The sequence below is a fragment of the Peromyscus leucopus genome, chromosome 1, assembly GCF_004664715.2.
Source record: "Peromyscus leucopus breed LL Stock chromosome 1, UCI_PerLeu_2.1, whole genome shotgun sequence".
Lineage (NCBI taxonomy): Eukaryota > Metazoa > Chordata > Mammalia > Rodentia > Cricetidae > Peromyscus > Peromyscus leucopus.
Genome location: NC_051063.1, coordinates 48,998,061 through 49,024,029, shown reverse-complemented (window position 1 = coordinate 49,024,029; position 25,969 = coordinate 48,998,061). Strand labels below are relative to the sequence as shown.

Below are 25,969 nucleotides of genomic sequence, written 5' to 3'. Positions count from 1 at the left end.
CCCCGTGTGAGTCAACCCAGACAGTGCCTGACCTAGAGTAAGAGCTCAAGAAACAGGCCCTACCCAGCTCACTGATAAATTACTTCGGGCTTAGCTTTTATCTGAACCTACCGTCTCCCCCCAAAGTTGCAAATCCACCACAGATTAAGGAGTGGTAACGGTGGGATGTCTACCTCCTCCGTGACCCACAAGCTCCAGGGAGACAGATTTCATCAGTCCTGTGCCGTCTGCCTCTTCGCACACACACACTCACCCCAGCATCTCTGCATGAACCCAGGTTGCAGAACTAAGCCCATCACCCTGGACTAGTGGAAACAGCATGGAGCCTCAAGCTGGCAAGTCCTTTTATTGGAAAAAGAGTAAAACAAAAGGTCTCCATTTTGCCTCTTCCCAACCTTCCCAACAGGATGTGCCAAGGTCAGACACCATGCCTGGCCATACCGCAGGCTAGGGAGGGCATAGGCTTCTGCCAGGAGTCTGGGGCTGCAGCTTGGGAAGAAGGGGTTCATTGCACCCGGGCTCATCAGGCTCAGGCTCCCTGAGGCTTCAGGGCCTTGGCCAGCCCTCTCCATCTCTCTGCATAGTCTCTGATGTCACATGCTGCCGCTTTGGCCAGTAGAGAACCAGGCCCTTTCAAGCTCTAGGAAGCTACCCACAGTGGCTGGTGTTTCCTGTTTACCTCTAGCACCTCCTGTCCGCTGAGGTAGGCAGCCCATTTCTGTCCATATTCATGCCCCAGGATGCGCCACACACACACACACACTGGCTCCCCCTGGGAGCCACAGCACCATTGGCTGGCCAGCCCTTCTTCTCTTGCAAGGCACATTTGCCTTGAATGTCTAGGGAGCCTCCCCGCAGGGCTTCAGGGCCCTGACACCTGGGCAGGCTGAATATGCAGCATCTGTGGCCCCGCTGTGTCATGGGGCCTGGGAGAAGGGCACCAAAGACCACCCAGATGTTGGCTCTGCTCTCCTAGGACCCCAGCCTTTCCTCCATTAGAATGTGTGCAATAGAGCCAGGGTGGAGGAAGACCAGGAAGAAGAACCAAGCCAAAGCCCAGCCTTAGGACACTGACTGACAGGGCCAGGAAGAACTCACAGGGAGGCGCTGCAGACCATTGTGTGACAGGACAGGGCAGGACCTGGGAGTCATTAGCCCAGCAGCCAAAGAACACACAAAGTAACCTCTCTCTCCACACACACATGCTCATTACACATAAACATCCATACTCACACACCTGCACTTATGCACAAGCATACCTAACTTGCACACAGGTGTGCACACATACACTCACATTCCCACTCATTCACTCAGATAAACAGAGGTTCGAGCACACATGTGCACACACCCACTCACACTCACTTGTGCAGTCACACACATACACTCACTCACATTCACACACTTGTAAATTCACATGTGCACATGCTTTCCCACCCATAAACTCACACACATACATTTGTGCACACAATGCAGGAATTGGCTCCAGTTCAGGAGTTCAAGCTCTGTCCAGCTGCATTCATCCACAGGGTTTTACCACATCCCAGTGGAACACCACCCCCCAGAGTCCCAAGCTGAACACCCATAACCAGCTCCTGGTGGGGTGCAAAGTCTCTGAGTTGGGTGCATCTTGGCAAGGCTGAGAGGACTTTCTGCTCTGAGGGAAGGACAGGAAAGCCACAGCCTGAGGAGCAGCTGGATAGCTCCCAGGGCACCCATCTCCCCAGATCTCCAACGAGGAGGTGGCATCATTGACAAGCAGGAGCCTCATGGTGACCTTGGGCCTTAGAAAGAGCCCAGGGCAGAGTCCAGGTAGACATGGGCTTTGACGGTGAAGGATCATGCAGGGTGGGAATTCTCCAGGTCCTCCTTGGAGTGGGGGAAAAGGCAAAGAAGAGAGGGTTCATCTAAACTGGGTCTCCCCCACCCTCAGACTTCCCTAGGAAAGCCTGGCTCTGATGACCCGGACCAGCCCCATGGGAGGAAGAAAGGTCCAGGGTCAGAAAGAGGAAGATCCCACCAAGGGGCAAAGGACTGGGGACACGGAACCAGCGGGTAGTCACCCTCCCTGGGTGGGCCCAGAGAAAGACTCAGAAGCGGGTGCTCTGGTAACGCAGCCTCCGCAGATCTGCCAGCCCCTCGCTCCGGCCATACACCTCCCTGCGGGGACTCTCGGCCAGTCACCGGGCCCCCGCCCCACCCCCGCCAGCGCTGCTGCTGCCGCTGCCGCTGCTGCTGCCGCTGCTCGAACTGCCGCTGCTGCACCGGTCCTCGTAGATGGAGATCTCGATCTGGGACAGTGGTTAAGGGACTGCGCACACTGGGCTGTTAATTGGGAAAGGGGGTACAGACCCAGAATGAGGCCTGTGACCAGAGCCCCGCCACACCCAACAGCAGAGACCAGGAGGCCTGAAGTCTCTGTTGTAGAATATTATTTTAAGGGGTGTTACCTTTGTTTATGTTGCATTTGCTCAACTCTGTGAAGCTGTGTGACTGTGCCTGTCTAAAACACCTGATGCTCTAATAAAGAGCTAAATGGCCAGTAGCGAGGCAGGAGAAAGGATGGGTGGGGCTGGCAGGCAGACAGGAGAAATCTGGGAAAGGAGAAGTCTGGGAAGAGTAAGAGGAAGTAGCCAAAGAAGGAGGACGACTTCAGGGACCAGCCACTCAGCTACACAGCCAGCCACAGAGTAAGAGTAAGATTTACAGAAGTAAGAGAACAGGAAAAGCCCAGAGGCAAACGATAGACACGATAGTTTAAGATAAGGAAAGCTGGCTAGAAACTAAGCCAAGCTAAGGCCAGGAATTCATAAGTAAGAATAAGCCTCTGTGTGTGATTTATTTGGGAGCTGGATGGTGGGCCCCCTAAAAGAATGAAAACAAACAAGTCCCAACTCTTCTCCAAGCCTCAGCTAACCTTTTCTGAGAGGACACTGGGCTGAATGCACAGTGAGGTCCCATGATGAATTTGGCCTTCCTCGAGATGCATTATGGGATTCCAAGGCACAGATGCACCGGGAAATGGAGTTACATACCAACACTTGCGTTTGCTGATCCCTACTGGCCCACTCAACTTAGGCGAGTTCCCTCACCTGCTAACCATCAATGATCACATCTTCAAACTGGGGCACTACAGAGCCTTGGGACTACTGTACAAATTAAATGGACTCTCTGAGTGCCAAGCACAAAAGAAGCGTGGAGAAACATGTTTCTAGGGATTGTTTTCAGAACTCTTCTCTCAGCTTTATTCCAAAATGCATTATTTTAACTATTCTACTTCTGTTGCTACTGAAAGGGGGCTGTTCACCTGAACAACTGTTCCAAGTGGGGGCAGCAGAACTATCATCCACCCCCTGCCCAGCCTTCCACTAAGACAGCCAGCCCAGAGGCGCATCCCATCCTGGACCTCATCTTTCTCATCTGTGTTCAGTGGGTGGTGGGGTCAATATGGAATATTAAATGAGATTGTGGAAGACTTGCAGATTCTTTGAGGACCAGACAGCATTGCAAGTTCAGAGAGCCTGAGCTGAAACCCTGCTGCTTAAAGCTAAGTGACAGCAAGCTCACCTTCAGTGTCCTGGTATACACAGGAGGGTAAGAAGGGCCCATCTCTTGGGGATGTGATGAAAATCACATGAGATTGTATTTTTCAAAGCCTTTATATGGTGGCTGGCCTATATTAAGCACTGATGGCATACAGTTCAATAAATACAAAGCCTGAAACTCACAAGTGGCCCCAATGACTAAAAGTGAAAGGGTTCCTATGACCAGCGATGTGTGGACTCCTTGAAGGCTCCGGGGAAGCTCCTGTTTCCTAGTAACATCCTCAAGGGGCCCAGTGGGTAGACAGCTCTGCATCCTCACACAGAAGAGCCTGGAAGGATACAACCCTCATCCCACGTTCCACAGGATCCGTGAGCAGGAGCCCTCGAGGAGCAAAGACCTTCTCGTTCTGCTCCTGGATGTATCGGGAAATCTTCTTGAGAACCTGCAGAAACAGGGGTCCATAAGGATGTCTGTGGCAAGGAGGCAGGGGGGGGAGGGAGGTGGGGAAGCACCACCTTCTCATAGTGGGTCTCCATGCAGAGGAAGATAAAGTAGGCTGTGGCACAGGCCAGGCAGCCCTCCAGGTAAGAGCTGCCCCCGATCTTCTCAGCCTCCGCGTAAAAACCATTGAGGGTCTTCACGGTCTCTTCAAAGAGCTGCCGCTCAATCTGGAGGGAGAGAAGCAGACTGTTAGCCTCCCCAAAGTGGGGACAATTCCAGGTGGGGCTAGGATAACATCGCTGGGGCCACATGAGTGGGAGGTGGTGAAATACTGGTACCCAGGCATGACCGAGAAGCGGCAGGCAGGGCAGAGCCCAGGAAGCAGGAGACCTGGAGTCCGTCCAGACTTGTCCATGAACTAGACGCGTGGCCCTGCACCAGGGGCTTGCCCGTGCTCTGTTGGTTTCCCATCTGTAGGATGGGAACAAGCATGGCTGTTGGCCTCCCTTGGGAACAGGAAACTCACCTTCCTCATGCTGTGACCCTTTAATACAATCTCCACGTTGTGGTGACCCCCTAGCCATAAAATTTCCGTTGCTACTTCCTAACTGTAATTTTGCTACTGTTGTGAGTCATACTGTTAATACCTGATATGCAGGATATCTGATATGTGACCCCTGTGAAAGGGTCGGTTGACCCCCCCACAAAGGGGTCTCAACCCACAGGTTGAGAACCACTGTCGCAGATGTTTTACGCAGAAGCTCAGAGTAGTATTCTGGTGACATCAGCCTCCACTGTGATGGTCGTGCCAGACAGAGCTCGACAGCGAATTCCCACAAGCAGATTCTCCAGATTTGGAGGGGGTTTCAGCTGCTTGCGACTGACAGTGGGAGCTCTGGAGAGCCCCTCCTGGAGCACTTTTCCTCCCAGCTAAGAAGTCACTAGCCAGGCTGGAGAGATGGCTCAGAGGTTAAGAGCACTGGCTGTTCTTCCAGAGGTCTTGAGTTCAATTCCCAGCAACCACATGGTGGCTCACTACCATCTGTAATGAGATCTGGTGCCCTTTTCCTGCAGACATACACGCAGGCAGAACACTGTATACATAATAAATAAATAAATCTTTAAAAAAAAAAAAAGACACTAGCCACCACAGCCGCTCTGTGTGTGTGTGTGTGTGTGTGTGTGTTGTGTGTGTGTATATGTATATATATATATATATATATATATATATATATATATATATATATATATATATAGCCAGGAAGTTGGCCTGTATCCTTAACAATAGGAAACACTAAGAACTCCATGCACCAGCCTTTTCACGAACTCTCATGTAACCTCAAAAGCATTCTTGTCACCCCCACTCTCCGACAGGTGAGGACTGCTCTGTGTTCCTGAGACCAAAGAGCCCTGAGGCCTCATCTCTGGCCATCCTGCCCCTACCACTGCTAACTTCCTGTAAAGGACAGGCATGCTTACTTGAGAATGAGATGTTCATGGTTTTCCGAGAGTCCTTGGAGATTCAGTCAGCAAAGACCAGCCACGCCTCACCTTTCAAACCTCCTCAAATCAGCCTGGCCTACAACGTAGACCAGCACTGGGTCTCTGATCCCAAACCAGCTCTAAGGCAGCCCCTGGTAGGGACTGGACACCCTCAGAAACAGGGGCAGAACACAACCCTTGGCTGACTACCTTAGATGCCACCAGCAGATGAAGAGGACTCCCTCCGCCCTTTTTATATAAGACAGGTAAAAACAAGATGGAAAGCAGCCTCCCAGCTCTCCCTCTGGGTCGCTAAGCTTCCCTGCCATAGCTCTGATCACACAGTCTCTACTTTCATCTGTACCGACCTGGGGATGCATTTGCATCTGTCTTATAATCAGAGGCCAGTGGAAAAGCAGAGAAAGCGGGCACCTGGCTCTTCCAGTACTTTCTAATAACTTTGGTGAGTCACTTCCTGCTTCCAGCCCTGAAAGACTCTTCTGCTTCTGAAGCTGCAATGTGTGTGTGGCGCAACCTAAGGATCTGGCTAAAACACGTTCGTATTTGGGAGCTCTCAGGTGGGCTTGGCACCTTGCATTGTGTCTGAGTTCCCAGGTGATGCTGACCCTGTCAGCCACAGGGCACGATTTTGAAACAAGGGCTTGGTGGGCATGCTCAGTGCTGGCTGCACAGTAACATCACTTGGGCAGTTTTTAAAGCCAACCCTGCACCCAAATCTCAGCCCCAAGAGGTGAGGCCTCAAATAGTCTGGGATGGGGAGGGACAGGTCAGAACAGCAAATAATGCTGTCCCCTTCCCCTACCCAAGTAGATGCCTTGTCTGGTCCCTCACTTCCCAATCCAATTACAAGTGGCCCCAATCCAGCCAAGAGTGGGAAGAGGCAAGCTACTGCCCAAGCAGGATCTAGGGACCGCTCAATTCCTGCTCACCTGAGAATTCCTCATTAAGAATTGAAGTTTGAACAATTATAATTAAAAATAATTTTTAGTTAACTTAAAAATTAATTTGCAAATTAAGACGTAAAACAATGCCAGTGGCCAGGCCCTACTCCCAGAGATTCTGATTAATGTGCTTTAGGGTGCACTGAGATTTTTTTCTGCTCCTTAGAAAATTCTAGTGTGCAAGCCAAGGCTAAGGACAGCTGACAAGTAGAGATTCCTAAGCCACAGGCCAGCAACTGAGTCAGCAAGTCTGAGTGACACCCGATCTAAGCCACTAGGACTCGGGAATTTACATTTGTTTAACAAGTTTTCTAGAGACATTTCATGCAAAGGTAATTTGAGCTGCCGGACTGGAACAAGTCTGAGGTTTTGTGTTGTGTTTTGTTTTTCAGAGAATTTTCTCTGTGGAAATGCAAGATGACCCTTCCATTTGAGGCAGCTAGGTCCTACATTTTGTGGTATTATGTGTCACATAAGACTGGTGGGAAAAAATAATTTAAGAAGATTCCCCCTTGCGGCCCCCCCCTTGCCATCATGGAAGTAGAGCTCATGTTTAGATAAAGGTATCCTTACCCAACAGGTGCCCTTACCCGGCTATCCAGCTCTGGGGGGAATTTGGTCTGGAACTGACAGATGGTGCCATCACTGTAGTCTCTCTGGATAAAGACCTTAGTGGCCAGTGATGCGCTTCGCCGAAGCTCCTGAAGATTGTGAACCTGAGGAGATAGGCAGGAGGAACCATTATCTCACTGTACTGATATGGAGGGCTCTCCAGCATTCCTGAATCCTGGCGCACAGGGATGGGCTGGCCACACAGGGAGGGGCCTAGAGAAGCAGGCTCTGTGCAATTTACACGAGAAGCTGCCTAAGGTCATCTCAACCAAAATGAGACCCTCAGAGCCGTCAATCACAGCAGCAACTCATTCTAACGAGAGAAGCGAGGTGGAATGGCAGCTGGCCCTGTCCTTAGAGAACTCAGCACTGGCCAGCATGGAAACCTCAGGCCCTGCAGGTGGAGTTCACAAGAGACTAGAGACCCAGAGGGAGACTAGGGAGTGGGTCATGAGGAAGAGAGGAAACCCTGATGTGTCCCTGAACTCCAAGGGAGACTGAGGTCCAGACCAAGTTCTGAAAGGCCAGGAGCACCCGCAGTGGTTTTCTGACCCCAGTAAAAGGCCCAGGAATGGCTATTTCCCAAGAGACAACAGTACAAAGTGGACTGGGGCCAGAAGCTGAAGTAATGAATAGGCTTCCTTGATAGGAAGGAGTAGGGTGACTTGTCTCTCCATCCGCTCTGAAAACTTGACATTGACCTAGCACTTGAGGGGAGTGGGCTCCATTCCACAGAAGAACAAGGTCTCTTTCTTCTACCTCTCCAGCCTCAGTCACTCACACTGGAGACAGACACCTCATTGGTGAAGTACGCCCAGCATTGGAGCCACATGGAGACCAGGCCCTGCAGGCAGAGTGAAGAAACAGCAGTTCATCCTGTGTAATTAAGCTGAATCCGTTCAGTCACTCTACTCCCATTTATTGAGTCCCTACTAGTGCCGGGCTCTCCAGATGCTGAGCAAAAGTCAGTCTATGGGCTCCAGGGAGGAAGACAAATAAACGTGTAATGAATTGGACTGTGATAGATGGTTGAAACAAAGTCACATTTACCCAGAAATGCTTATTCACAAAGGCTTCCTGGAGACTGTACTGAGTCCTACAGGAAGGCTAGGGATTAGCAGTGGCAGGGGCTGACCGGAAGTAGAAAGGGGAGGAAAGGGTGACCCTGGGAAAGGGGATAATGAAGACAAGCAGAACATGATCTGCTCCAGGGGCCTGAGGCAGCGTTTAGCAAGACCAAAGCTGGTGTGCAGAACAGATACAGTCAGTGGGAATGAACATGTACTGCGGTCAGGGGTGAGATCACAAATGGGATGGGTCTCTGCCGACAGGAAGGATTCAGGTGGAGACCCTAACGGCTGAGGGGAAGAGTAGAGAAGGGTTGTCAAGACAGAAGGATTGGACGGTCGGTGTATCAAGGTCTGAGAAATGCAGCAATCAGAGAACATTACATGAGGCTCTCCTAAATTCAGGTAAACTTTGTAAGCAGGAGTTTTGATCTCAAAGTTTTGAGAATGAATTAAATAGCATGTAAGTGCTCCTCCAGTTTTAATAATCTTGATCCCACTAGCCAGGATCTTTGTTGAAAAATCCCCTTTTAGCTGGGTGTGGTGGCACACACCTTTAATCCCAGCACTCGGGAGGCAGAGGCAGGCGGATCTCAGTGGACTCAAGGCCAACCTGGTCTATAGAGCAAGTTACAGGACAGCCAGAGCTGTTATGTAGAGAAACCCTGTCTGGGGGTGGGGTGGGGGGTGGAAGGAATCCCCTTTTTTTTTTTTTTTTTTTTTTTTTTGGTTTTTCGAGACAGGGTTTCTCTGCATAGTTTGCGCCTTTCTGGAGCTCACTGGTACCCAGCTGGCCTCGAACTCACAGAGATCCGCCTGCTCTGCCTCCCGAGTGCTGGACTAAAGGCGTGCGCCACCACCGCCCGGCCGGGAATCCCTTTTAATATCTACTAGAATCTTTTGGTAATTTTGAAAAAAACTCAACATGCTTTGGTAATATAACTAAGTCTCTCATCAATGTCTCTGTTCCGTCTGTTATGGTTTCACTACAATTCATTTTCACGAGTAAGGAAAATGAGGCTTCCACTAAGGGTTGTGGCCTTCCCTGCCCTTCCAAAGGCAGCATACAAGAGCCAGCCTTGGATTCCTTCAGCTCTGGAAGGGCCATTCTAGCAGCTGTGCAGGAGTGGGTAAGCCTAAGGGCCCCGCTGGAAGGAGATGATGATGAGGTGGTGAGAAAGAGAACGGAAAGAAGACAGAAACAATGTTTCCACCGTTCTGACCTGGACTTGGCTTCCTGCCACAGGCAACATCCTTTGTCTGAGCCTGCACACACACCTGTGCACACACACCTGTGTACACATCGATGTAGGCGGTACTATGAGCCATGACAGTGTGTCTCTTAGTGACTGGCTGTCTAATGACCAGCTATTTCTTCTTCCTCCTAGGAATACAACTAAATTCATTCCAAGACTTCCTTGCAAGTTGTAGTGGCCACATGCTGAGCAGAGTGAATGGAATTGATGAATCTCCTATTTGACTCATACAGACCAGGAACGCCTCCCTTCTCCCAAAAGCAGAGGGGCCAGGTATTGCAGACAGTGGAACTGGAAAGGGCTGGGTCCCTGAATGGCCGCTCCGAGGACATCTGCCTGCTGATTGGGAGCCCCCCATTCAGGACTTTACTGAGAAGGAAGTAACCTTCAATTATTAAGACAGCAGCCTTACAGTCTTGTGTAAGACAGACCTATTTCCTCTTGACTGATTCATTCAGTCTCAAGTCCCTGAAGTAGAAGAGGTCAGCACCCTCCTTAGCCACAGTGGTATCCTGAACCTAAGAGCCTGTCCTGGCTCCAGGTGACTAGGCACCTGCTTCCGTCCCTGGAGAACTTATGTGGGCAGTGGGAGCCACAGAGGAGCTCTGGCACAGTCGGTGAAGAGCAGGATCTTAGGCAAGAAAGGGTCTCCTGGTTCTCTCCATCTATAGTGGTTCCATATGAAGTACCAAGATGGCCTGCTGAGCACAGTGGCAGAGGCCTGATCCCGGGCCACATGACCCTTCTCAGGCCCCCATTTCTTCAAAGACACTAAACTGGAACCCCGTCATCATAACCCCTCACATCTCTGACTTCAAAGAAGCCTTATCAGCAATGGTGAACATAAACATTTCCAGAGGCAGAGCAGTCAGTGGGCTGGGTCGGGCCTGTGTCTAATCAGAGAGCTTGTGACCTGTGTCACAGAGCCAGCTGGCTATTGCCACTGAAAATGTACACCCAGGTACCTGGCACTTCTGATTTTTCAAGAGAAGCCACAAATCCAATTTTTTCTTAATATCAGGTATCCTGATTTCTAAATATTTCCAATGATTTTTTTAAACATGTGAGCACTAAGCAGGTTAAATAAGGCTCACCTACAAATAAAGACTTGACTCTTGCAGCTCCAGTTTGAAAATAAAGACAGAGGCCAGAGCCAGGTCCCAAACACTTACAGTCAGCTTCTTGGGATTCTGGAAACAGGAAGGAGTTCTCACAGCAACGCCCAACACTTCCTGAGGCTGCAGATTCTGTGTCTCCCTCAGCAGCGCCCCCTTAGAATCTCTCCAGGGGAAGCTTAGATGGTTCTGAGAACTGAGCTACCCCTGATATTTCAATATCCTCAGCCCTGCCCCTCTCTCCCATAATCATTCCTCAGCCTGCTGGCAGGTAAGGCCAAGACCAAGCTTCTTTCCTGAGGAGGAAACTCCGTGGTGAGATCTGTGGGTGTCATTTCCCACAGTGTGACAAGGAATGGAAGAATACCTAGAGATGCGACACAGCAGGTCTGTCTCCATACACCTGGCAGTCAGTCCTCCAGGCTGGGCTTGTACAGAGCAATCACTGGAATGCAATGAGCTCCTGGGCCTGGTATGCCCAAGACAAACAGGAGGTCCCAGCTGGTCCACAGATCCAGCCTCACTTAAAACCATCTCATTCCATAAGGTACAGGTGAGGCACAGCTCACGAATCATGGGATCCATATGATAACCAACACTGGGCTGGGCTGTAGTGGAGACGCGCAGATCATGAGTCACACTGGCAGCCAGGTAGGACCTGAAGGTGGAAAACTGGGCACAGGGCCACCCTTCTTCTCAGCCTACTACACTCAAGCTCAGGCCAGTGACTCAGAGATCAGACCTCCAAATACCCTGCCTGGGTAATGTACGTAAACATCTCTGAAGCACCAAAACTCACTTTGAGAAGCCCCTCCAACGAAAGGCACTTCCCAGCTGTTCTTCATCATTTAGACTGTTTCCCAGGCAGACCCATATTTGCCAAGGTCTGCTGCCCAAGAGATGGGCTTGGGAAAGCTCTCCAAATGAGGTCAGGGTCTCATTCAGGAACCTTTCTCCCTCCTCAATGCTAACTTCTAAATGGAAATCAGGAAGCCATTTCCCTCTCCCCTTCTCTCTCCATTTTTTCCTCTCCTCTCTCTTCCTGTCTTCTTTTCCCCTGTAGCTCAGCTCTTTCTTCAAAATGCTAAGGAAATGACCATGGGAACTTGGAGTGAGGTTTTCCTTCCCCTAACAGGTTTTTCCTGGTACTCTCAATCCAATCCTAATAGTAAAAACCAGCCTAGGGGGATGACTCACCCTGGCTCAGACACCAAACACCTGGCAGAACCTGAGTTTCTTCCCTCAGCACTGCTAGCAGAGTCCAGTCAAGGCTGAGCTGTGAGGTTGAAAATGTTTCCCTCCCATCCTAGACATTCTTCTGTCCCTCTGTCCTCAAGATGACCAGCTAGGCCTGCCAGGGAACCTGAGTGCCTCTAGCTCAGTGGCTCTCAACCTTCCTAAGGCTACAACCCTTTAACACAGTTCCTCATGCTGTGGTGACTCCAACCATACAATTATTTCTGTTGCCACTTCATAACTGTAATTTTGCTACTGTTATGAATCACAATGCAAATATCTGACATTTCCAATGGTCTTAAAGGGGTCATGACCCACATGTTGAGAACCATTGCTCTAGCTCTTCCTGACATACCTTTCCTAACTCAAAGCCCCAATCAAGACCCCTAGCATTCTCCTCTAGTAAGCATCACACTGGCTAGTTGGACACACTATCCTGGTTGCAAAGGAACAAAGATAGTGGTCATGGAGGCAAGATGAGTTATTGTCTTAGCACTGCAGTTGCATCATCTGTAAAATGGGATGATGAAGCCTTCTTTGACTCCTTCACCAGACTGAAGCAAGCTTCCAAGCCTCAGTTGTCTCATCCGCTAATTGCAGATAATAACACTATCCTGGTCCACTTCACAGAGCTGCTCAAACCCTCAAAGGCGTTCTGTGGGCCACGGTGCCGTATCCACAGAGGCATTATGAGCAGAGCCTCTCCCAGGGGAGAGTCATCAAGCCTACCAACAGCTTCCTGGAAACCTGGCCTCAGCCAGGAGGTGTGAGCCTGTGGGCAGAATGTGTGGGCCACAGCAGACCTGTAGAGAAGAGACACTATGACAGCCGGGCCTGTCGGGATCCATCAGATCACACTAGCAACCACTGCCGCAGTCTGGCAGGCCTATCTGGAAGGTGACCAGCCCCTTGGCTCCTTTGGGCTCTTCTCCATCTCTGTGGTGCTCCTGAAGTGCTCTGCATTCCTCTAGAAGGCAGACTTGCCTGCACATGGGGTTCTGGGAGGACATGAGTCCCTCCTAGCTAACCTGTAGAACAGCAGAAGGCAAACAATGCCAAGCAGCATCAGGAGATGCCGTGGGATAATGGCCACAGCACTTGGTACTGATGTCATGCCACTCACCAGGAAGCCCAGAGGCACTGCACGGAATCATTCACAGGCCCTTGCTTTCCTCCTTGGCAGTATTCCAGCTAGGTTGGAAATAGGGAGACACCACAAAAGAAGACAGCAGCAGAACTGGGGAGTCCCAGTGTGCTGCGTTACACTCCAAAAATTCAAAGACAGAAACTTTCAGCTCTGCTCTTAGCATGCTGTGTGAGTACCAAACCAATCCTTTTTTCCATACGTCAGCTTTATCATGTATAAAGAGCTCACATCTCCAGCACAAATGGGGGCAGAGGGGAGCTTCTAGGGGTAGAGACAAAAATCCTGATTTCTTAAGCACTGTGACAAGATTATGCCCTTAGCTAACAGGTCCCTTGGTCCATAGGCACACTGTGAAGAAGGCAGCCTCTCCCCATACACAGGCAATGTGGGCACTCTGGGACCAGCAACTCAGGCAGAGAAGGAGAGCAAGGGATGATGATTCTCAAAAGTGGGGGCTGGTGCAGGAAGTTCTTAAAACCAACCCTTTGGGTTCTGGGCCCGAGGATGTCTTTGTCCACGCCCTCCTCCTCCTAAGGAAATGCGGATGTAGAGGAAGGTCTGTCTTCCTTAGCCAAGCATTTTGGGTTAGAAGCAGGATACTGCACCGCATAGCAACAGCAGCAGTAGGCCACCTCCCCTCCCCTTACACAGGCGTGCAGGGATCTCCAACCCTCCAGGGAATCAGAACCCTGTGTCAGGAGAAGGGGAAATCCCAGCCTAGGCTGGGACCTGGTGCTATTGGTAACAAGTGGACTCTCCAGGGCTCAGGGTGGCATGGGCAAGATTGACATGCCGGAAATGCGGGGACCACTACCCAAAGCCCTGCTCTTCTGAAGCCCTGCCACTCCATACCTGCCCCCCACAAACCTGGGGAAACACCCCCTACCCCCACCCGCCCCCGCCTTCTCCTTGCGCCCAGTTTGCCCCTAGTGGGCATTCCTGCAGCATTGCCTGCGGGCTAAGGTGCTGGCCCCTACCTCAGTGGCCATCTTCAGAGGGTGCTGACCACTCCTAGGTGGCCTCAGGGCTGGCCCAGGGGGGCTGTCCGCGGTGCTGACTCGGAGAGCTGGTGGGCTGGCCGAGGCCCGCAAGGGCCTGGGTGCTGTCCGCGGTGCTGATGAGATCGCCGAAGCCCGAGACGAGCTCCTGCGGACAGCAGGGTCCCGGAGAGAGGGTCTGTGCTGTCCACGGTGCTGATGCGGGAGCCGGGCCGGGGAGGCGAGGCCGCGCCCGAGGCTCCTCACCGCCCGATCGCCTGCTGCCAGGGCTCCTGCAAGCAACGCCCGGTTTATCTTTGACAGCGGCAGCGGCAGCGGCGGCGGGTACGGGGGCGGCGGGGGAAGGAGGGGCCAGTGCCTCGGCGGGCGGGGAGGGGGAAGCCGAGGCCCCCAGACTCCGGCACCCGCCGGAGAGGAGCCCCGCCCGCGGCCACCCGCTCGCTCCCGCCCCGCCCCGCCCCGACCCCGCCCAGCGCCCCGCCTCTCCTGCCTGCCCTCCCCCTGCAGAAGAGCCTAGAGCTCTGCGCAAGCTATCACCGCCTCCCGGGACTTCCAGAGGCGGAGAAGAGAGGCTGGACTCTGCCGCAAGGCACTCCAGTCTGCAGGAACGGACGTCCCGACCGGCGTCCCCAAACACCTACAACATCAGACTCTAACCCCTCCCCCACCCTGCCCCTGGCCGCCTCTTATTTTTTTTCTCTCTCTCTCCCCCCCCCCTTTTTCTAGCCTGATTTGTCTCTATGCACTCTCCAAGCACCACCCGGCCTTACGCGGACATTTCTCTCCTCTCTTTTCTGCTCTCCACTTCCTAGAACCGCATTAGCTAGAAGAAGACGCTGTAGATCACAGACAGTCTTTTTTTTTTTTTTAATATTTGCACATATTTCATTCCCAGCTTTGCCCTGGAGTCCCTTCTTTCAAGGAGCTCTAGATGGAAACCAGCCTGTCTTTATGCTCCTCCTGGCTTTAGGCTCCACACCCTACTCTTCTCTCTCCCCACTGAAATCCCAGAGTTTACACACACTCTCCCAATACCACCACCAGTCAGAAACCACAAGCAGAGTGCCAAACTGGTGTGCCCACTGTCCAAGGGGGCAATCTGACATCAGGCCTTCCACTCAAATGGCTTATCTACTTCATAAGCAGAAAGGAAGCCCCAGAGCGGAGGCCCTTGAACATACCCATACTACCCCCAGGTCTGTCTGAGGGGAGCTGGGTACCATTCTCTACAGCATGGCTGCCACAGGCCAGCAGCGGCAGCCACACACATGGGGGAGATGGGACAGCCAGAAGGCCGGATTCCAGTGCAGGTAGTGACTGTGTCACCCTCTGAGCCTCTGTCCTCTTTCTGCAGAATATATACTCCTTGACCTTCACTAGCCTGCAGCTAGGGGCCTTTCTTTTTCCTTCACAATTTTATTTTAAAATTTCCAAACACACAGGAGAGGTTGAGGAGGGGAATGTCACAAACTATACTATCTAACTGCTTCCACGATTGTTATTTTTTTTACCATGTTTGATTTGTTTCACTGATGAAAATAGAAGTAATCTAACCAGATTATTAGAAATCAATAAGTTCTACAGTTTTATCCTTAAGTATTTCCGCATTCATCCCCTCAGACTAAGAACACTTTCCTAAACCAGGTGTGATGGTGCATGCCTTTAATCTCAGCACTCAGGGGGCTAAGGCAGGCAGGGACACATGAGATCTTGTCTCAAAAAAAATAACACTCTCCTAACTAATCACAATATCATTATCATCTCTTTTAAAATTCCATAGTAACCCTCTTATTTTAGAGTAGTTTGTTGCCCCAAAGACATATTAATAGCAATTCCTCCAGAACTTTCTATTTTTAATAACAAACATTTAGGGATCTCTTACTGTGTGCCAGATGATATGTTCCACACTGCATATATATTTTGTAACCCCCACAACCACTGTGAGTTAAATGTTCTTTTTAAATTTTTTAAGTCTTTCTCTGGGTATCTCTCTATCTGTGTCTCTGTCTGTCTGTCTCTCTGTGTGTTGTGTGTGTGTGTGTGTGTGTGTGTGTGGTGTTGAATTGTGTTGGGAGTACCAATATAAGAATGCCACGGAGCCTGTAAGGAGGTCAGAGGACAACCTGGATTGTCAATCTTCACCTTCCTTCTACAGGATTGTTTGTTTGCCATCACAAACACCAGACTAGCTGGCCCATCTCACCATAGGAGCACTGCGGTTCCAGGCATGCCACATCTGGCTTTTTTACACAGATTTTGGAGATTTGAACTCAGTTCTTCACACTTGCATAGCAAAAGCTTTACCCACTGAGCTGTCCCCCAGCCCCATTTCCATATTATAGTCATCCTTTTATTATTCCAACTCCACAAAGGAAGAGGCAGAATAAGATGCCCAAGGTCTCCTATGAGAAGGATTTAGACAAAGGCAGTCAAGCTCTAGAGGCCACATGTGGCTTGTCCCCTAACTACACTGGCCCTGTTTGCTGGCAGAGGTCCAACATCTCCAACGGCCAATTTTCCATAAGAGCACATTGGGTCTCTGAGGATAAGTGACATGCCAAAAACAGCTAACGGCAGATATTCTGGTCTACCTCACAACTCCAAAAGTGTTTTGGCATTAATGTGCAACCTGGAACTATCTGCAAATCCCATGATGGTCACTGCTAACAAGTGAGCCCATCCAGTGGTCTCCAGGACCTCACTGTCCCTCTCACTTGACTTTATATTAATTTGACAATCATCTGAAAATCACCCTGTCCACCCAGTGGCTAGAAGGAAGCCATTCAACGAATCCACCCATCCATTATATCTTTGGGGATACAGCAATGACTAAATTCAGACTGTTCTTACTTGCAACATATGAGAAAATAAGTTCAGTGCACACTTGTGATCATTGCTAGAATGTAAAGTGAGCTGTGATTAGGACCTGGTGACAGGCGAGATTATTTCTGAGGGATACTCAGGGGAAAACTTTCTTCATAAGGTCAAATTTGGGCAGAGGTCTTCAAGGAGAGAGAGAAATAGACATACAAATACCTAGGAAAGAGCAATGAGGCAGAAAGGGCAGAGTTCAAGAGCCCTGAAAAGGACTGGGCCTAAGGTGCCTAAAAATAGCTCCATGGGGTAGGGGAGGCTGGGGAGAGAGGGGGTCTGTGGTTGGTATGTAAGATGAATAAAAAATGTGTTAATAAAGGAAAAATAGCTCAGAACTAGTGTCCATAGAACAGAGAGCAAGAGAAAGGAAGATGGGAATTTTTTAAGTGGGAAGTCAACAGGTTTTTTAGGGCCTTACAGGCCTTACTAAGAACTTTGGATCGTGGTCAAGAGAGTGAGATAGCAATTGTAGAGACATGACAAACATTACTGAAGATTTTATGTTGTGTTTCAGATGGTGGGGTTGTAGGAGAGGCAAGTTTGAAAGCTTTCAGACCAATTGAACTAGTTCAGGCAAGGGGCAGAGAGAGACAAATTAGAGTCCAGTGTGACACTGCAGGCAGTGAGGAACATTCTAGACACAGGGGGAAGGTAATGTGTGGACAGTGTGAGCGGAGTTTTACAGGCATGATCTGAATGAGTCCACAGTTATCCCAATGTTGAGATCTGAGACACCCAGAAGAGAAGCGCCTCCTTATACTGAAGAGGTAGAGTGGAAAGTAGGACCTGAGTAAGCCCTGAAGATACGGGGGTGCAGTTTGAATTGTGTTTGGCTGAATTAGGTCCGAAGTTTGATGTACATCATGTAGACTGAGTTAAGAAGATGTTTAGGAGTTAGGGGAGGGGTAAAAGAGATAAAACTTCTAGACCTATCCAGATCCAAATAAGGATTAAAACCAAAGGACTAGCCAGGCATGGTGGTGCACACCTCTAATCCCAGCACGTAGGAGGTAGAGGCAGGTGGATCTCTGTAAGTTCAAAGCCAGCCTTGCCTACCTAGTGAGTTTCATGACAGCCAGAGCTGTATAACAGAGAAAACTTGACTCAATCCCTCCTCTCCCCTGCAGAAACAATAGACTACGTAAGTTCATTTAAGGAAGAGGTACAGCCAGAAAAGTCGTCAAGAACTAATCCTGAGTTGACCACGTCTAGACTAGAAGATAGAAAAGACTAAAAAGAGGTAGCCAAGTCCAAGACCCAAGAGAATGACACCCTGGATCCCAGCAGAGAGGCTGGGAAGGAAGCCTTACTCACGCTACCCAATGTTGCTCCCACTGGACCTAAAACAAGCAATGAGGGATGACCATGGGTTGGCAGCAGAGAAGTCACTGGTGGCCTTGCGAAGGACCGTCAGTGGGATAGGGTGTGCTCCTGATTAGAGTGAGTTTGGGAGTTAGAACGGAGGAGAAGTAACAACCTTGAGAGTAGCATGGTTGTCTGAGAGAAGCCAAGGAAGATTCTTTCTGAAGATGCAGACACTAGGTCTTGATGAGCACTGACCGGAAGTCAGGTGGAGAGGGAAACACCAAGGGTTCAGAGAAGAGCAGACAATTTCAGAAACAAACCTTTTTTTCTTTTTTAAGTACAAGCTCTCACTATATATCCTGGCCAGGCCATTCTATCTAGACCAACGCTGGCCTTGAACTCACAAAGATCGTCCTTCCTCTGCTTCCAGAGTACCAAGATTAAAGACATGATGAGCCACTACACTTGGCTGGATCAACCTCATGGAGGTCCACGGAGAGTGGAATGCAGGGATGACACAGAGGGCGTGACTGTAGGGAACAGCCAGTTTTCTACCATTGGTGGTGAGGGAACTCGACTACACTGCAAGTTGATCAGATGTCGTACTGTGAAGAAAGACAAATACGATTCCAAGCTCCACCTCAACCAACCAGAGTCCTAACTTACCTCAACAAGTCCATTCAGCCTACAAGTGTATAGAGAGCTTGATGGCACCAAGTGTGATGTTGTCTCTTTCCCGGGAGTCTTTCCAGCTACGCTGTAGCTGTACCAACCTGAACTCCAAGGCCTTGAGGTCATCTATGCGAGCACAGAGGGTCCCTTTCAACGTCTAGCTTTATTGACAGGAAGAGACCTTACCAGCCTCAGCCCACTTTTCTGCATTGCCTCCAGAGTAGTTACAACAACCTTGATGGCCCCCAAGGCTTGGGGGTATCAAAGCAGAAAGAATAGTGAGAAGAGAGCCCCACGCCGTGCTGACTCAGGTTAGGGTAACACACTATAGGATGGAATGTTCCCACACCCCAGTCATCTGGGCTGAGGCCTTGAGATTTAATCTGACTAATCGTTATTATCCAGATGCCTTGAGACAGACCAGTCCCGTGCAGGAGCCCAGGTCTTTGATGTTTTTGTCATAAATTAATGAGTTCACCCACAAAATAACATCAAAGACAATCTACTAACTAATTCACTGTTATCATCTTCCAATCTGTGGCTGCGTTGGAAAGTCTCCAAAAGGAGGAGCGTGGCCAGAAAGAGAAACCAACTGAAAGATCTGGAGGGAGATGAGAGGAAAAGTAAGTCCTGCCAAGAAGACGGCAGAGGAGGGGGAAAGCCTGGCAAACCCGGGGAGGGGGAGAAAGGGGAGGGAAGATGGGACTGGGAGGGGAAGCCTGGCAAACCCGGGGAGGGGGAGAAAGGGGAGGGAGATGGGGCTGGGAGGGGAAGCTGGAACCCGGGGGGGGGATGGAAGGGGAGGGGAGATGGGACTGGGAGGGAAACCATCGCGTGAGCGCTTGAGGGGAAATTGTGGCCCGCAAAGTCTTAAGTGGTGTCATTGGGCAGAAGCACTGGAGACTGGGAGGAAGTGTGTGGTAGGAATCAGGGTCTCCGGAGCCAGGTTGCACGGGACAGCAGCCTTGGCCCTGTTAGCTACTGTGAAGTCACGTGATCATTCTCCCTCCCAGCTAGAAACCACCAAGTACAGGAAGTTTCCTCTAGACCTTACCTGACTTCCAAACCAAGTCTTTGAGAAGAAAACGGGGAAAGATTTATGTGGATGCCCCGCGGGATGTCAGCGATGCTTCTTTCCGGCCCAGCAGGACTTCCTAAAGCACAGAAAAGATACACGATCAATCGCCAGTTCACCCAGTCAGCAGATGAAACATTTACTACCCACCAGCCGGAAAGAAGACCATGGCATGTTCCCACCCCTACACAAGCACCATGCTAGGGATGTGGTTTTGAATATGATTTTCCCCTCTAAAATGCATGGTGAGGGGCTGGAGGGGTGGCTCAGTGGGTAAGGCACTTGTGTGAGCATGAAGACCAGCGTCCAGAATCCACATTAAAAGCCAGGCATGGCTGCACACACCTGTAGCTACAGCATTGGGGTGGAGAGAAGGAACAGAGACAGAGAATCACTGGGGCTTGCTAGCCACAAGCGTAGAGGAAAAATGATGAGTCCAGATTCAGTGAAACACCCAGTCTCAAGGGTATAAGGTGGACAAACACAGTATGTGCATATATATGCCTATACACCTATACATACACGTGTACACACATACATAAAATGCACACACACCAAAAAAGTATGCTGACGTTTAATCCCCATTATATTAAGAAGGCCAAGTGAGACCTTTAAGAGGTTATTAAGGTCCATGCACTTAATGAAGAAATGGATTAGTGATCTAGTAGGTTATCTTAAGAGTGGATCTGCAGAGCTGGAGTGGTGGCTCCACTCCAGAAGACCCAGGTTCAAGTCTCAACACCCACATGGCAGCTCATAACTGTTTGAGCTCCAGTTTCAAGGGCTCTGACACACTCACACAGACATACATGCAGGCAAAACACCAATGCACATGGAACAAAAATAAATAAATTATTTTTATTAAAAAAAAAAGAATGGATCTGCCATAAAGCCAGTCAAACCAGGTCTTTCCACCTTCCCTATTTCTTACTACATGATACTCTGTGCCACAAGACCTTGCCAACAAGGACTCTGACCTCACCCTTGAACCGTCTTCCAAAATGAGCATCATTTCTCTGTAACTTGCCCAGTCTGTGGTGTGTCGGTAGCAGCAGAAAACAAACTAGGAAGACAAGGATGGTTACACAGATCTTCAATCCTAGCACATGAGAGGCAGGGGCGGGAGTTCAAGGCCAGCCTTGGTACATACCAAGCCTAACCTGGTCTACAAGAGACCCTGCTGCAAACAAAGACTGAGATAAGCAAGGTCTATGATGAATACTAGCATGAAGACATAGCCCAGAGAGGTGGATGGAGCCCATAAAGGTCTATGGAATTTCAACGGTTCCTTCAAGGACTGGTATCAGACTTCCAGACAGCGGCAGGTACTGCTTGCACAGTACCTGGGGACTCAGAGCCTCTAGAACTGCAGACTGAATGAAGCAGCAGCCAGGCAGAGACAAGGGCAACTGTAAAGTCCCCAGAAACATGAATGAGGGGACTGCCCTAAAAATAGTGCCAGAGGAGGCAGCCCATGACACATGTCTGCAAGCGGAGTCACCGGGAGGTGACTAAGCCAAAGTGTGGTTGCCTCCTTTTCTGCCCCCCTCCTCCTCCAGGAAGTAGAGTGGGAGGGAAAGGTCTCCAGGTAGAGTTCACAGCCATCAGAGGGAAATGCGGAAACTAGGGTAACACCAGAAAACTATTGGCCGAAACATTTGCCCGTTGTCACAACAGTCACGGTACCAGAGGCTGCGGGAGCCACCTCGGGGAGGTTCCTGGTGGAGAGTCAGTCATGAACGATTGACTGACTCCAGGGTCGTCTGTCCGTCCACATCAAGTACACTGGCAGCCGACTCAGCAATCACTACAAACCCCAGGCACTGGGAGAGACTGTGAGTGGACGAAGGGCATGATCTCAGAAGTAAAGGATGGGCACAAAGGGTAAAGGGTGCTTTGAAGACATTGGTAATTATGAGAACCAATAGGGACCATGCAGTTCAAACCAATTTTCAAAAAAACAAACACAAAAAAAACAAAAAGAAAAAAAACAAAAAAAAAAAACAAAACAAAAACAAAGAAAAAAACAACAAACATCAGAACAAAATCACAAAAAAAAAAAACAATCAAACCAGACAAAACAAGAATGCAAAAAAACAAAAAAAAAAAAAAAAAAAACAAAAAAAAGAAAAAAAACAAACAACAATAACTGAACAAACACAAAAAAAAAAAAAAAAAAAAAAACAAAAAACAAAAACAAATCAAAAACACAAAAGCAAAACAAATCAAACAACAACAAAAATCAACAAAACACAAAAAATCAAATCACAAAAAACAAAAAAAAAAGACAAAAAAAAAAAACAAAAAACAAAAACAAAAAACAAACAAAAAAAAAAAACAAAAAAAAAAAAAAAAACAAAAAAAAAAAAAAAAAAAAAAAAAGAAAATCAAAATAAAACAAAAAAAAAAACAACAAACCAAAAAATCAAAACAAACACAAAAACAAACACAAAAAAAAAAACACAAAAACAAAAATCAACAAAAAAATAAAAAAAACACAAACAAACATCACAACAAAAAAACAAAACAAATAAAAAATCAAAGAAAAGAAAAAAACAAAAACAAAAAAAAAAAAAACAAATCAAAAAAAACAAAAACAACATCCAAAAAAAAAAAAAAAAGCAACAAAACAAAAAAAAAAAACAACAAAACAACAAAAAACAAAAACACAAAAAAACAAAAAAAAAAAAAACAAAAAAACAAAACAATCATCAAAACAAAAAACGAAAAAAAAAAAAAAAAAAAAAAAAAAAGAAAAACACATAAAAACAAACAAAACAAAAAAAACACACAAAAAAAAACAAACCAAAAAAAAAAAAAAGAAAAAAAAAAAAACAAAAAACATCAAAAAAAAAACACAAAAACAAAAAAAAACAAAACCAAAAAAAAAAAAACAAAAAACAAGACAAAAAAAAAAAAAAGAAAAAAAACAAAACACAAACAAACAAAAACAAAAAAAACATCAACAAAAAACAAAAAAAATCAGAAAAAAAACACAAACAAAAAACAAAAAAAAAACAAAAAAAAAAAGCAACACAAAAACACAATCAAAAAAAAAAAAAAAATCCGCAAAAAAACAAAAAAAAAACCAAAAACAAAAAAAAAAAAAAAAGAACAAAAAACACACAAAAAAAACACCAAAAAAACATCAAATAAAAAAAAAAAGACAAACAAAAAACAAAAAAAAAAAAAAAAAACAAAACGAAAAAAAAAAAAAAACAAAAAAACAAAAAAACAACAAAAAACAAACTATCAAAAAACCACAAAAAAGAAAAAAAAACACAAAAAAACCAACAAAAAAAAAAAAAAAAAAACAAAAAAAAAGAAACACCAAAACAAAAAACAATACAAAAAAAAAACCCCAAAAACCCAAAACAAACAAAAAAAAAACCAAAAAAAACAACACAAAAAACCAATTCAAAACAAAAAAACAAACAAAAAAAAACAAAAAACAAAAACAAAAACAAAAATCAAATAAGAAAACAAAAAAACAAACAAAAAAAAAAAAAAAAACAAAAAAAAAAAACAAAATACAAAAAAAACAAAAAAACAAAAAAACAAAAAAAAAAACAAAAACAAAAAAAAAACAATAACATAAAAAAAAACAAACAAAAAAAAAAAAACAAAAACAAAAAACAAAAAAAATCAAAAACAAACAAACCTTCAAAAAAAAAAAAAACAAAAAAAAAAAAAAAAAACAAAAACAAAAATCACAAAACACACAAAAAAAAACAACAAAGAAAACAAAAACAAACCACCAAGCAAAAAAAAAAAAAAAAACTAAAAACAAACAAAAAACACAAACCAAAAAACAACAAACAAAAAAACCAAACCAAGCAAAAAAAAAAAAACAACAAAACAACATAAAAAAAACAAAAAAAAACAAAAAACAAAAACTCAAAAAAAAACAAAAAAAACAAAAAACAACAAAAACAAACAAACAAAAACATCAAAACACACCAACGAAACAAAAAAAAAAAGAAAAAAAAAAAAAAAAAAAAAACAAAAAAAAAAAAAAAAAAAAAAAAAAAAACAAAAACAAAAGAAAAAAAACACAAACAAGAAACAAGAAAAAAAAAAAAAAAAAACCAAATAAAAAAAAAAACAACAAAAAAAAAAAAAACACATCAAAAAAAACAAAAAACACCAAACAAAAAAACAAAAATCAAAAAAAAAAAAACAAAAAAGAAAAAAAACAACAAAAAAAACAACAAAAACAAAACAAAACACAAACACAAAACAAACAACAAACAAAAAAAAAAAAAACAACAAAAAAACCCCAAAAACCCCACAAAAAAAAAAAAAAAAAAAAAACAAAAAAAAAACAAAAAAAAAAAAAAACAACACAAACAAAAAAAAAAAAGACAAAAAAATCACAAAAAAAGAAGAACAAAAAACCAAAAAAAACAGCAACACAAAATCAAAAAACGAAAAAACAAAAAACAAAATCAGAAAAACAACAAAAAAAACACAAAAAAGAAAAAAACAAAAAAAAAAAAAAAAAAAAAAAAACAACATACAACAAAAAAAAAACAAAACCAAAAAAAAAAAAAAAAAAGAAAACAAACAAACAAAACACACAAAAAAAAAAAACAAGAAAATCAAAAAAACAATAAAAAAAAAAAAAAAAAAACAAACAACAAAAAAACAAAAATTCAAACACAAAACAAAAAAAAAAAAAAAACAAAATCAACAAAAAAAAACGAAAGAAAAATCCAAACATCAAAAGAAAATCAAATAAAAACAAACAAAAAACAAACAAAAAAAAAAAAACAAAACAACAAACACCAAAAAAAAAAAACAAAAAAAAAAAAAATACAACACACAAAAAACAAACAACAAAAAAAAACAAAACAAAAAAAAAAACAAACAAAAATCAAAAAACAAACAAACAAAAAAAACTCAAAAAATCAAACAAAAAAACAAAAAAACAAAAAACAAAAACAAAAAAAAAACAAAAAAACAAAGAACAAACAAAAAAACAAAAACAAAAAAAAAAAAAAAAACCAAAAAAACAACACACAAAAAAACAACAAACAAAAAACAAAAAAAAAAACAAAACAAAAAAAAAAAAACAAAAAAAAAAAAAACAAAAAAAAAAACAACAAAAACAAAAAAAAAAAAAAAAAAAAAAAAACAAAAAAAAAACAAACCACAAACCAACAAAAACACAAAAAAACACACAAAAAAAAAAAAAAAAAAAAAAAAAAAAAAAAAAACTAAAAAAAAACAAAAACAAAACAAACAAACAAAAACAAAAAAACCAAAAAAAAAAAAAAAAAAAAAAAAAAAAAAAAAAAAAAAACAAAAAAAAAAAACCAAAGACAAATCAAAACAAAAAAAAATAAAAAAAACAAACAAAAAAAAAAAAACACAAAATCAAAAAGCAAAAACACAAAAAAAAAACAAAGAAAACAAACAAAAACAAAAAAAACTGAGACCTTTGTTCAAACACAATCTCACCCGAAAGATCTATGAAAAAATGGAAGAGGTGGATTTGGATACAGAGAGATAGAGACTCATTTGCTCTCCTACCTCCCCACCCCCACCTCCTCATCCCTACTAAAGCTGCCAAGGTACCGCTCCCCACCAAGGCTCTGCAGCATAGTCCGTTTCAAATCATTGACGTAACACAAGCCTACCACTTTAACAAGCCAGATGTACAAGCCAGGCAGTGGCGGTGAACACCTTTAATCCTAGCACTTGGGAGGCAGAGGCAGGCAGGTCTCTGAGTTTGAGGCCAGCCTGGTCTACAGAGTAAATTCCAGGACAGCCAAGGCTACACAGAAAGCCTGTCTTGAAAAAAAAAAAGAGAAAATCCAGACTGCCGAAGGCTTTATGAGGAAAGGTAAGAGGTCCTGCCCACACTGCCTCACATCTTCCACCCTTTACCAGAAGAAATGGCTGTTTCATTCATCCAGGGATTTCTGCTTTAAAATCTCCCAATACTCATCTCTAAGTTACCAGGTGACAGACTCATGATGCTACTTCTTTGTGTGTTAACTTTGTGAACCTCCCCACCCCACCCCACCCCCATTTTCTGCAGAAGAGAACAGGGTTCCCGCTGCATAGACAGGAAGGGAGATGATGTCCTAACCTCCCATGTCAGCTTGCACTCTCGCCTTGGAGCCATGTGTCAAAGTCTGCCAATCCAAAGCCACAGACAGAGCTTTCTGACCCCTGT

General features: G+C 45.6%; 1 protein-coding gene across 2 annotated transcripts; it reads right to left on the bottom strand.

Moving 5' to 3' along the window:
• Positions 1–322: 322 nt before the first annotated feature.
• Golga7b (golgin A7 family member B) lies at positions 323–25,969 on the bottom strand. Of its 2 annotated transcripts, XM_037206991.1 has the most exons (7): positions 25,883–25,969; positions 19,765–19,864; positions 13,839–14,131; positions 7,019–7,144; positions 4,059–4,211; positions 3,884–3,985; positions 323–2,288 (listed from the first exon to the last, which is right to left on the bottom strand). In XM_037206991.1, the coding sequence occupies exons 3-7, from the start codon at positions 13,848–13,850 to the stop codon at positions 2,178–2,180; spliced, it is 504 nt and encodes a 167-aa protein (XP_037062886.1). In that variant the 5' UTR covers positions 13,851–14,131; positions 19,765–19,864; positions 25,883–25,969; the 3' UTR covers positions 323–2,177. The 2 variants fall into 2 exon arrangements, with proteins under 2 accessions (XP_037062886.1, XP_028744689.1); XM_028888856.2 differs by lacking the exons at positions 19,765–19,864; positions 25,883–25,969 and having other exon boundaries at positions 13,839–14,307.

What these genes read in the sequence shown, in the direction of transcription:
- Golga7b (XM_037206991.1), bottom strand. An exon ending in CCCCAGAGCTGGATAGCCGG is followed by an intron (nt 4,212 to 7,018) that starts GTAAGGGCACCT and finishes CTCTCCCTCCAG; the next exon opens with ATTGAGCGGCAGCTCTTTGA. An exon ending in TGGAGACCCACTATGAGAAG is followed by an intron (nt 3,986 to 4,058) that starts GTGGTGCTTCCC and finishes CTGTTTCTGCAG; the next exon opens with GTTCTCAAGAAGATTTCCCG.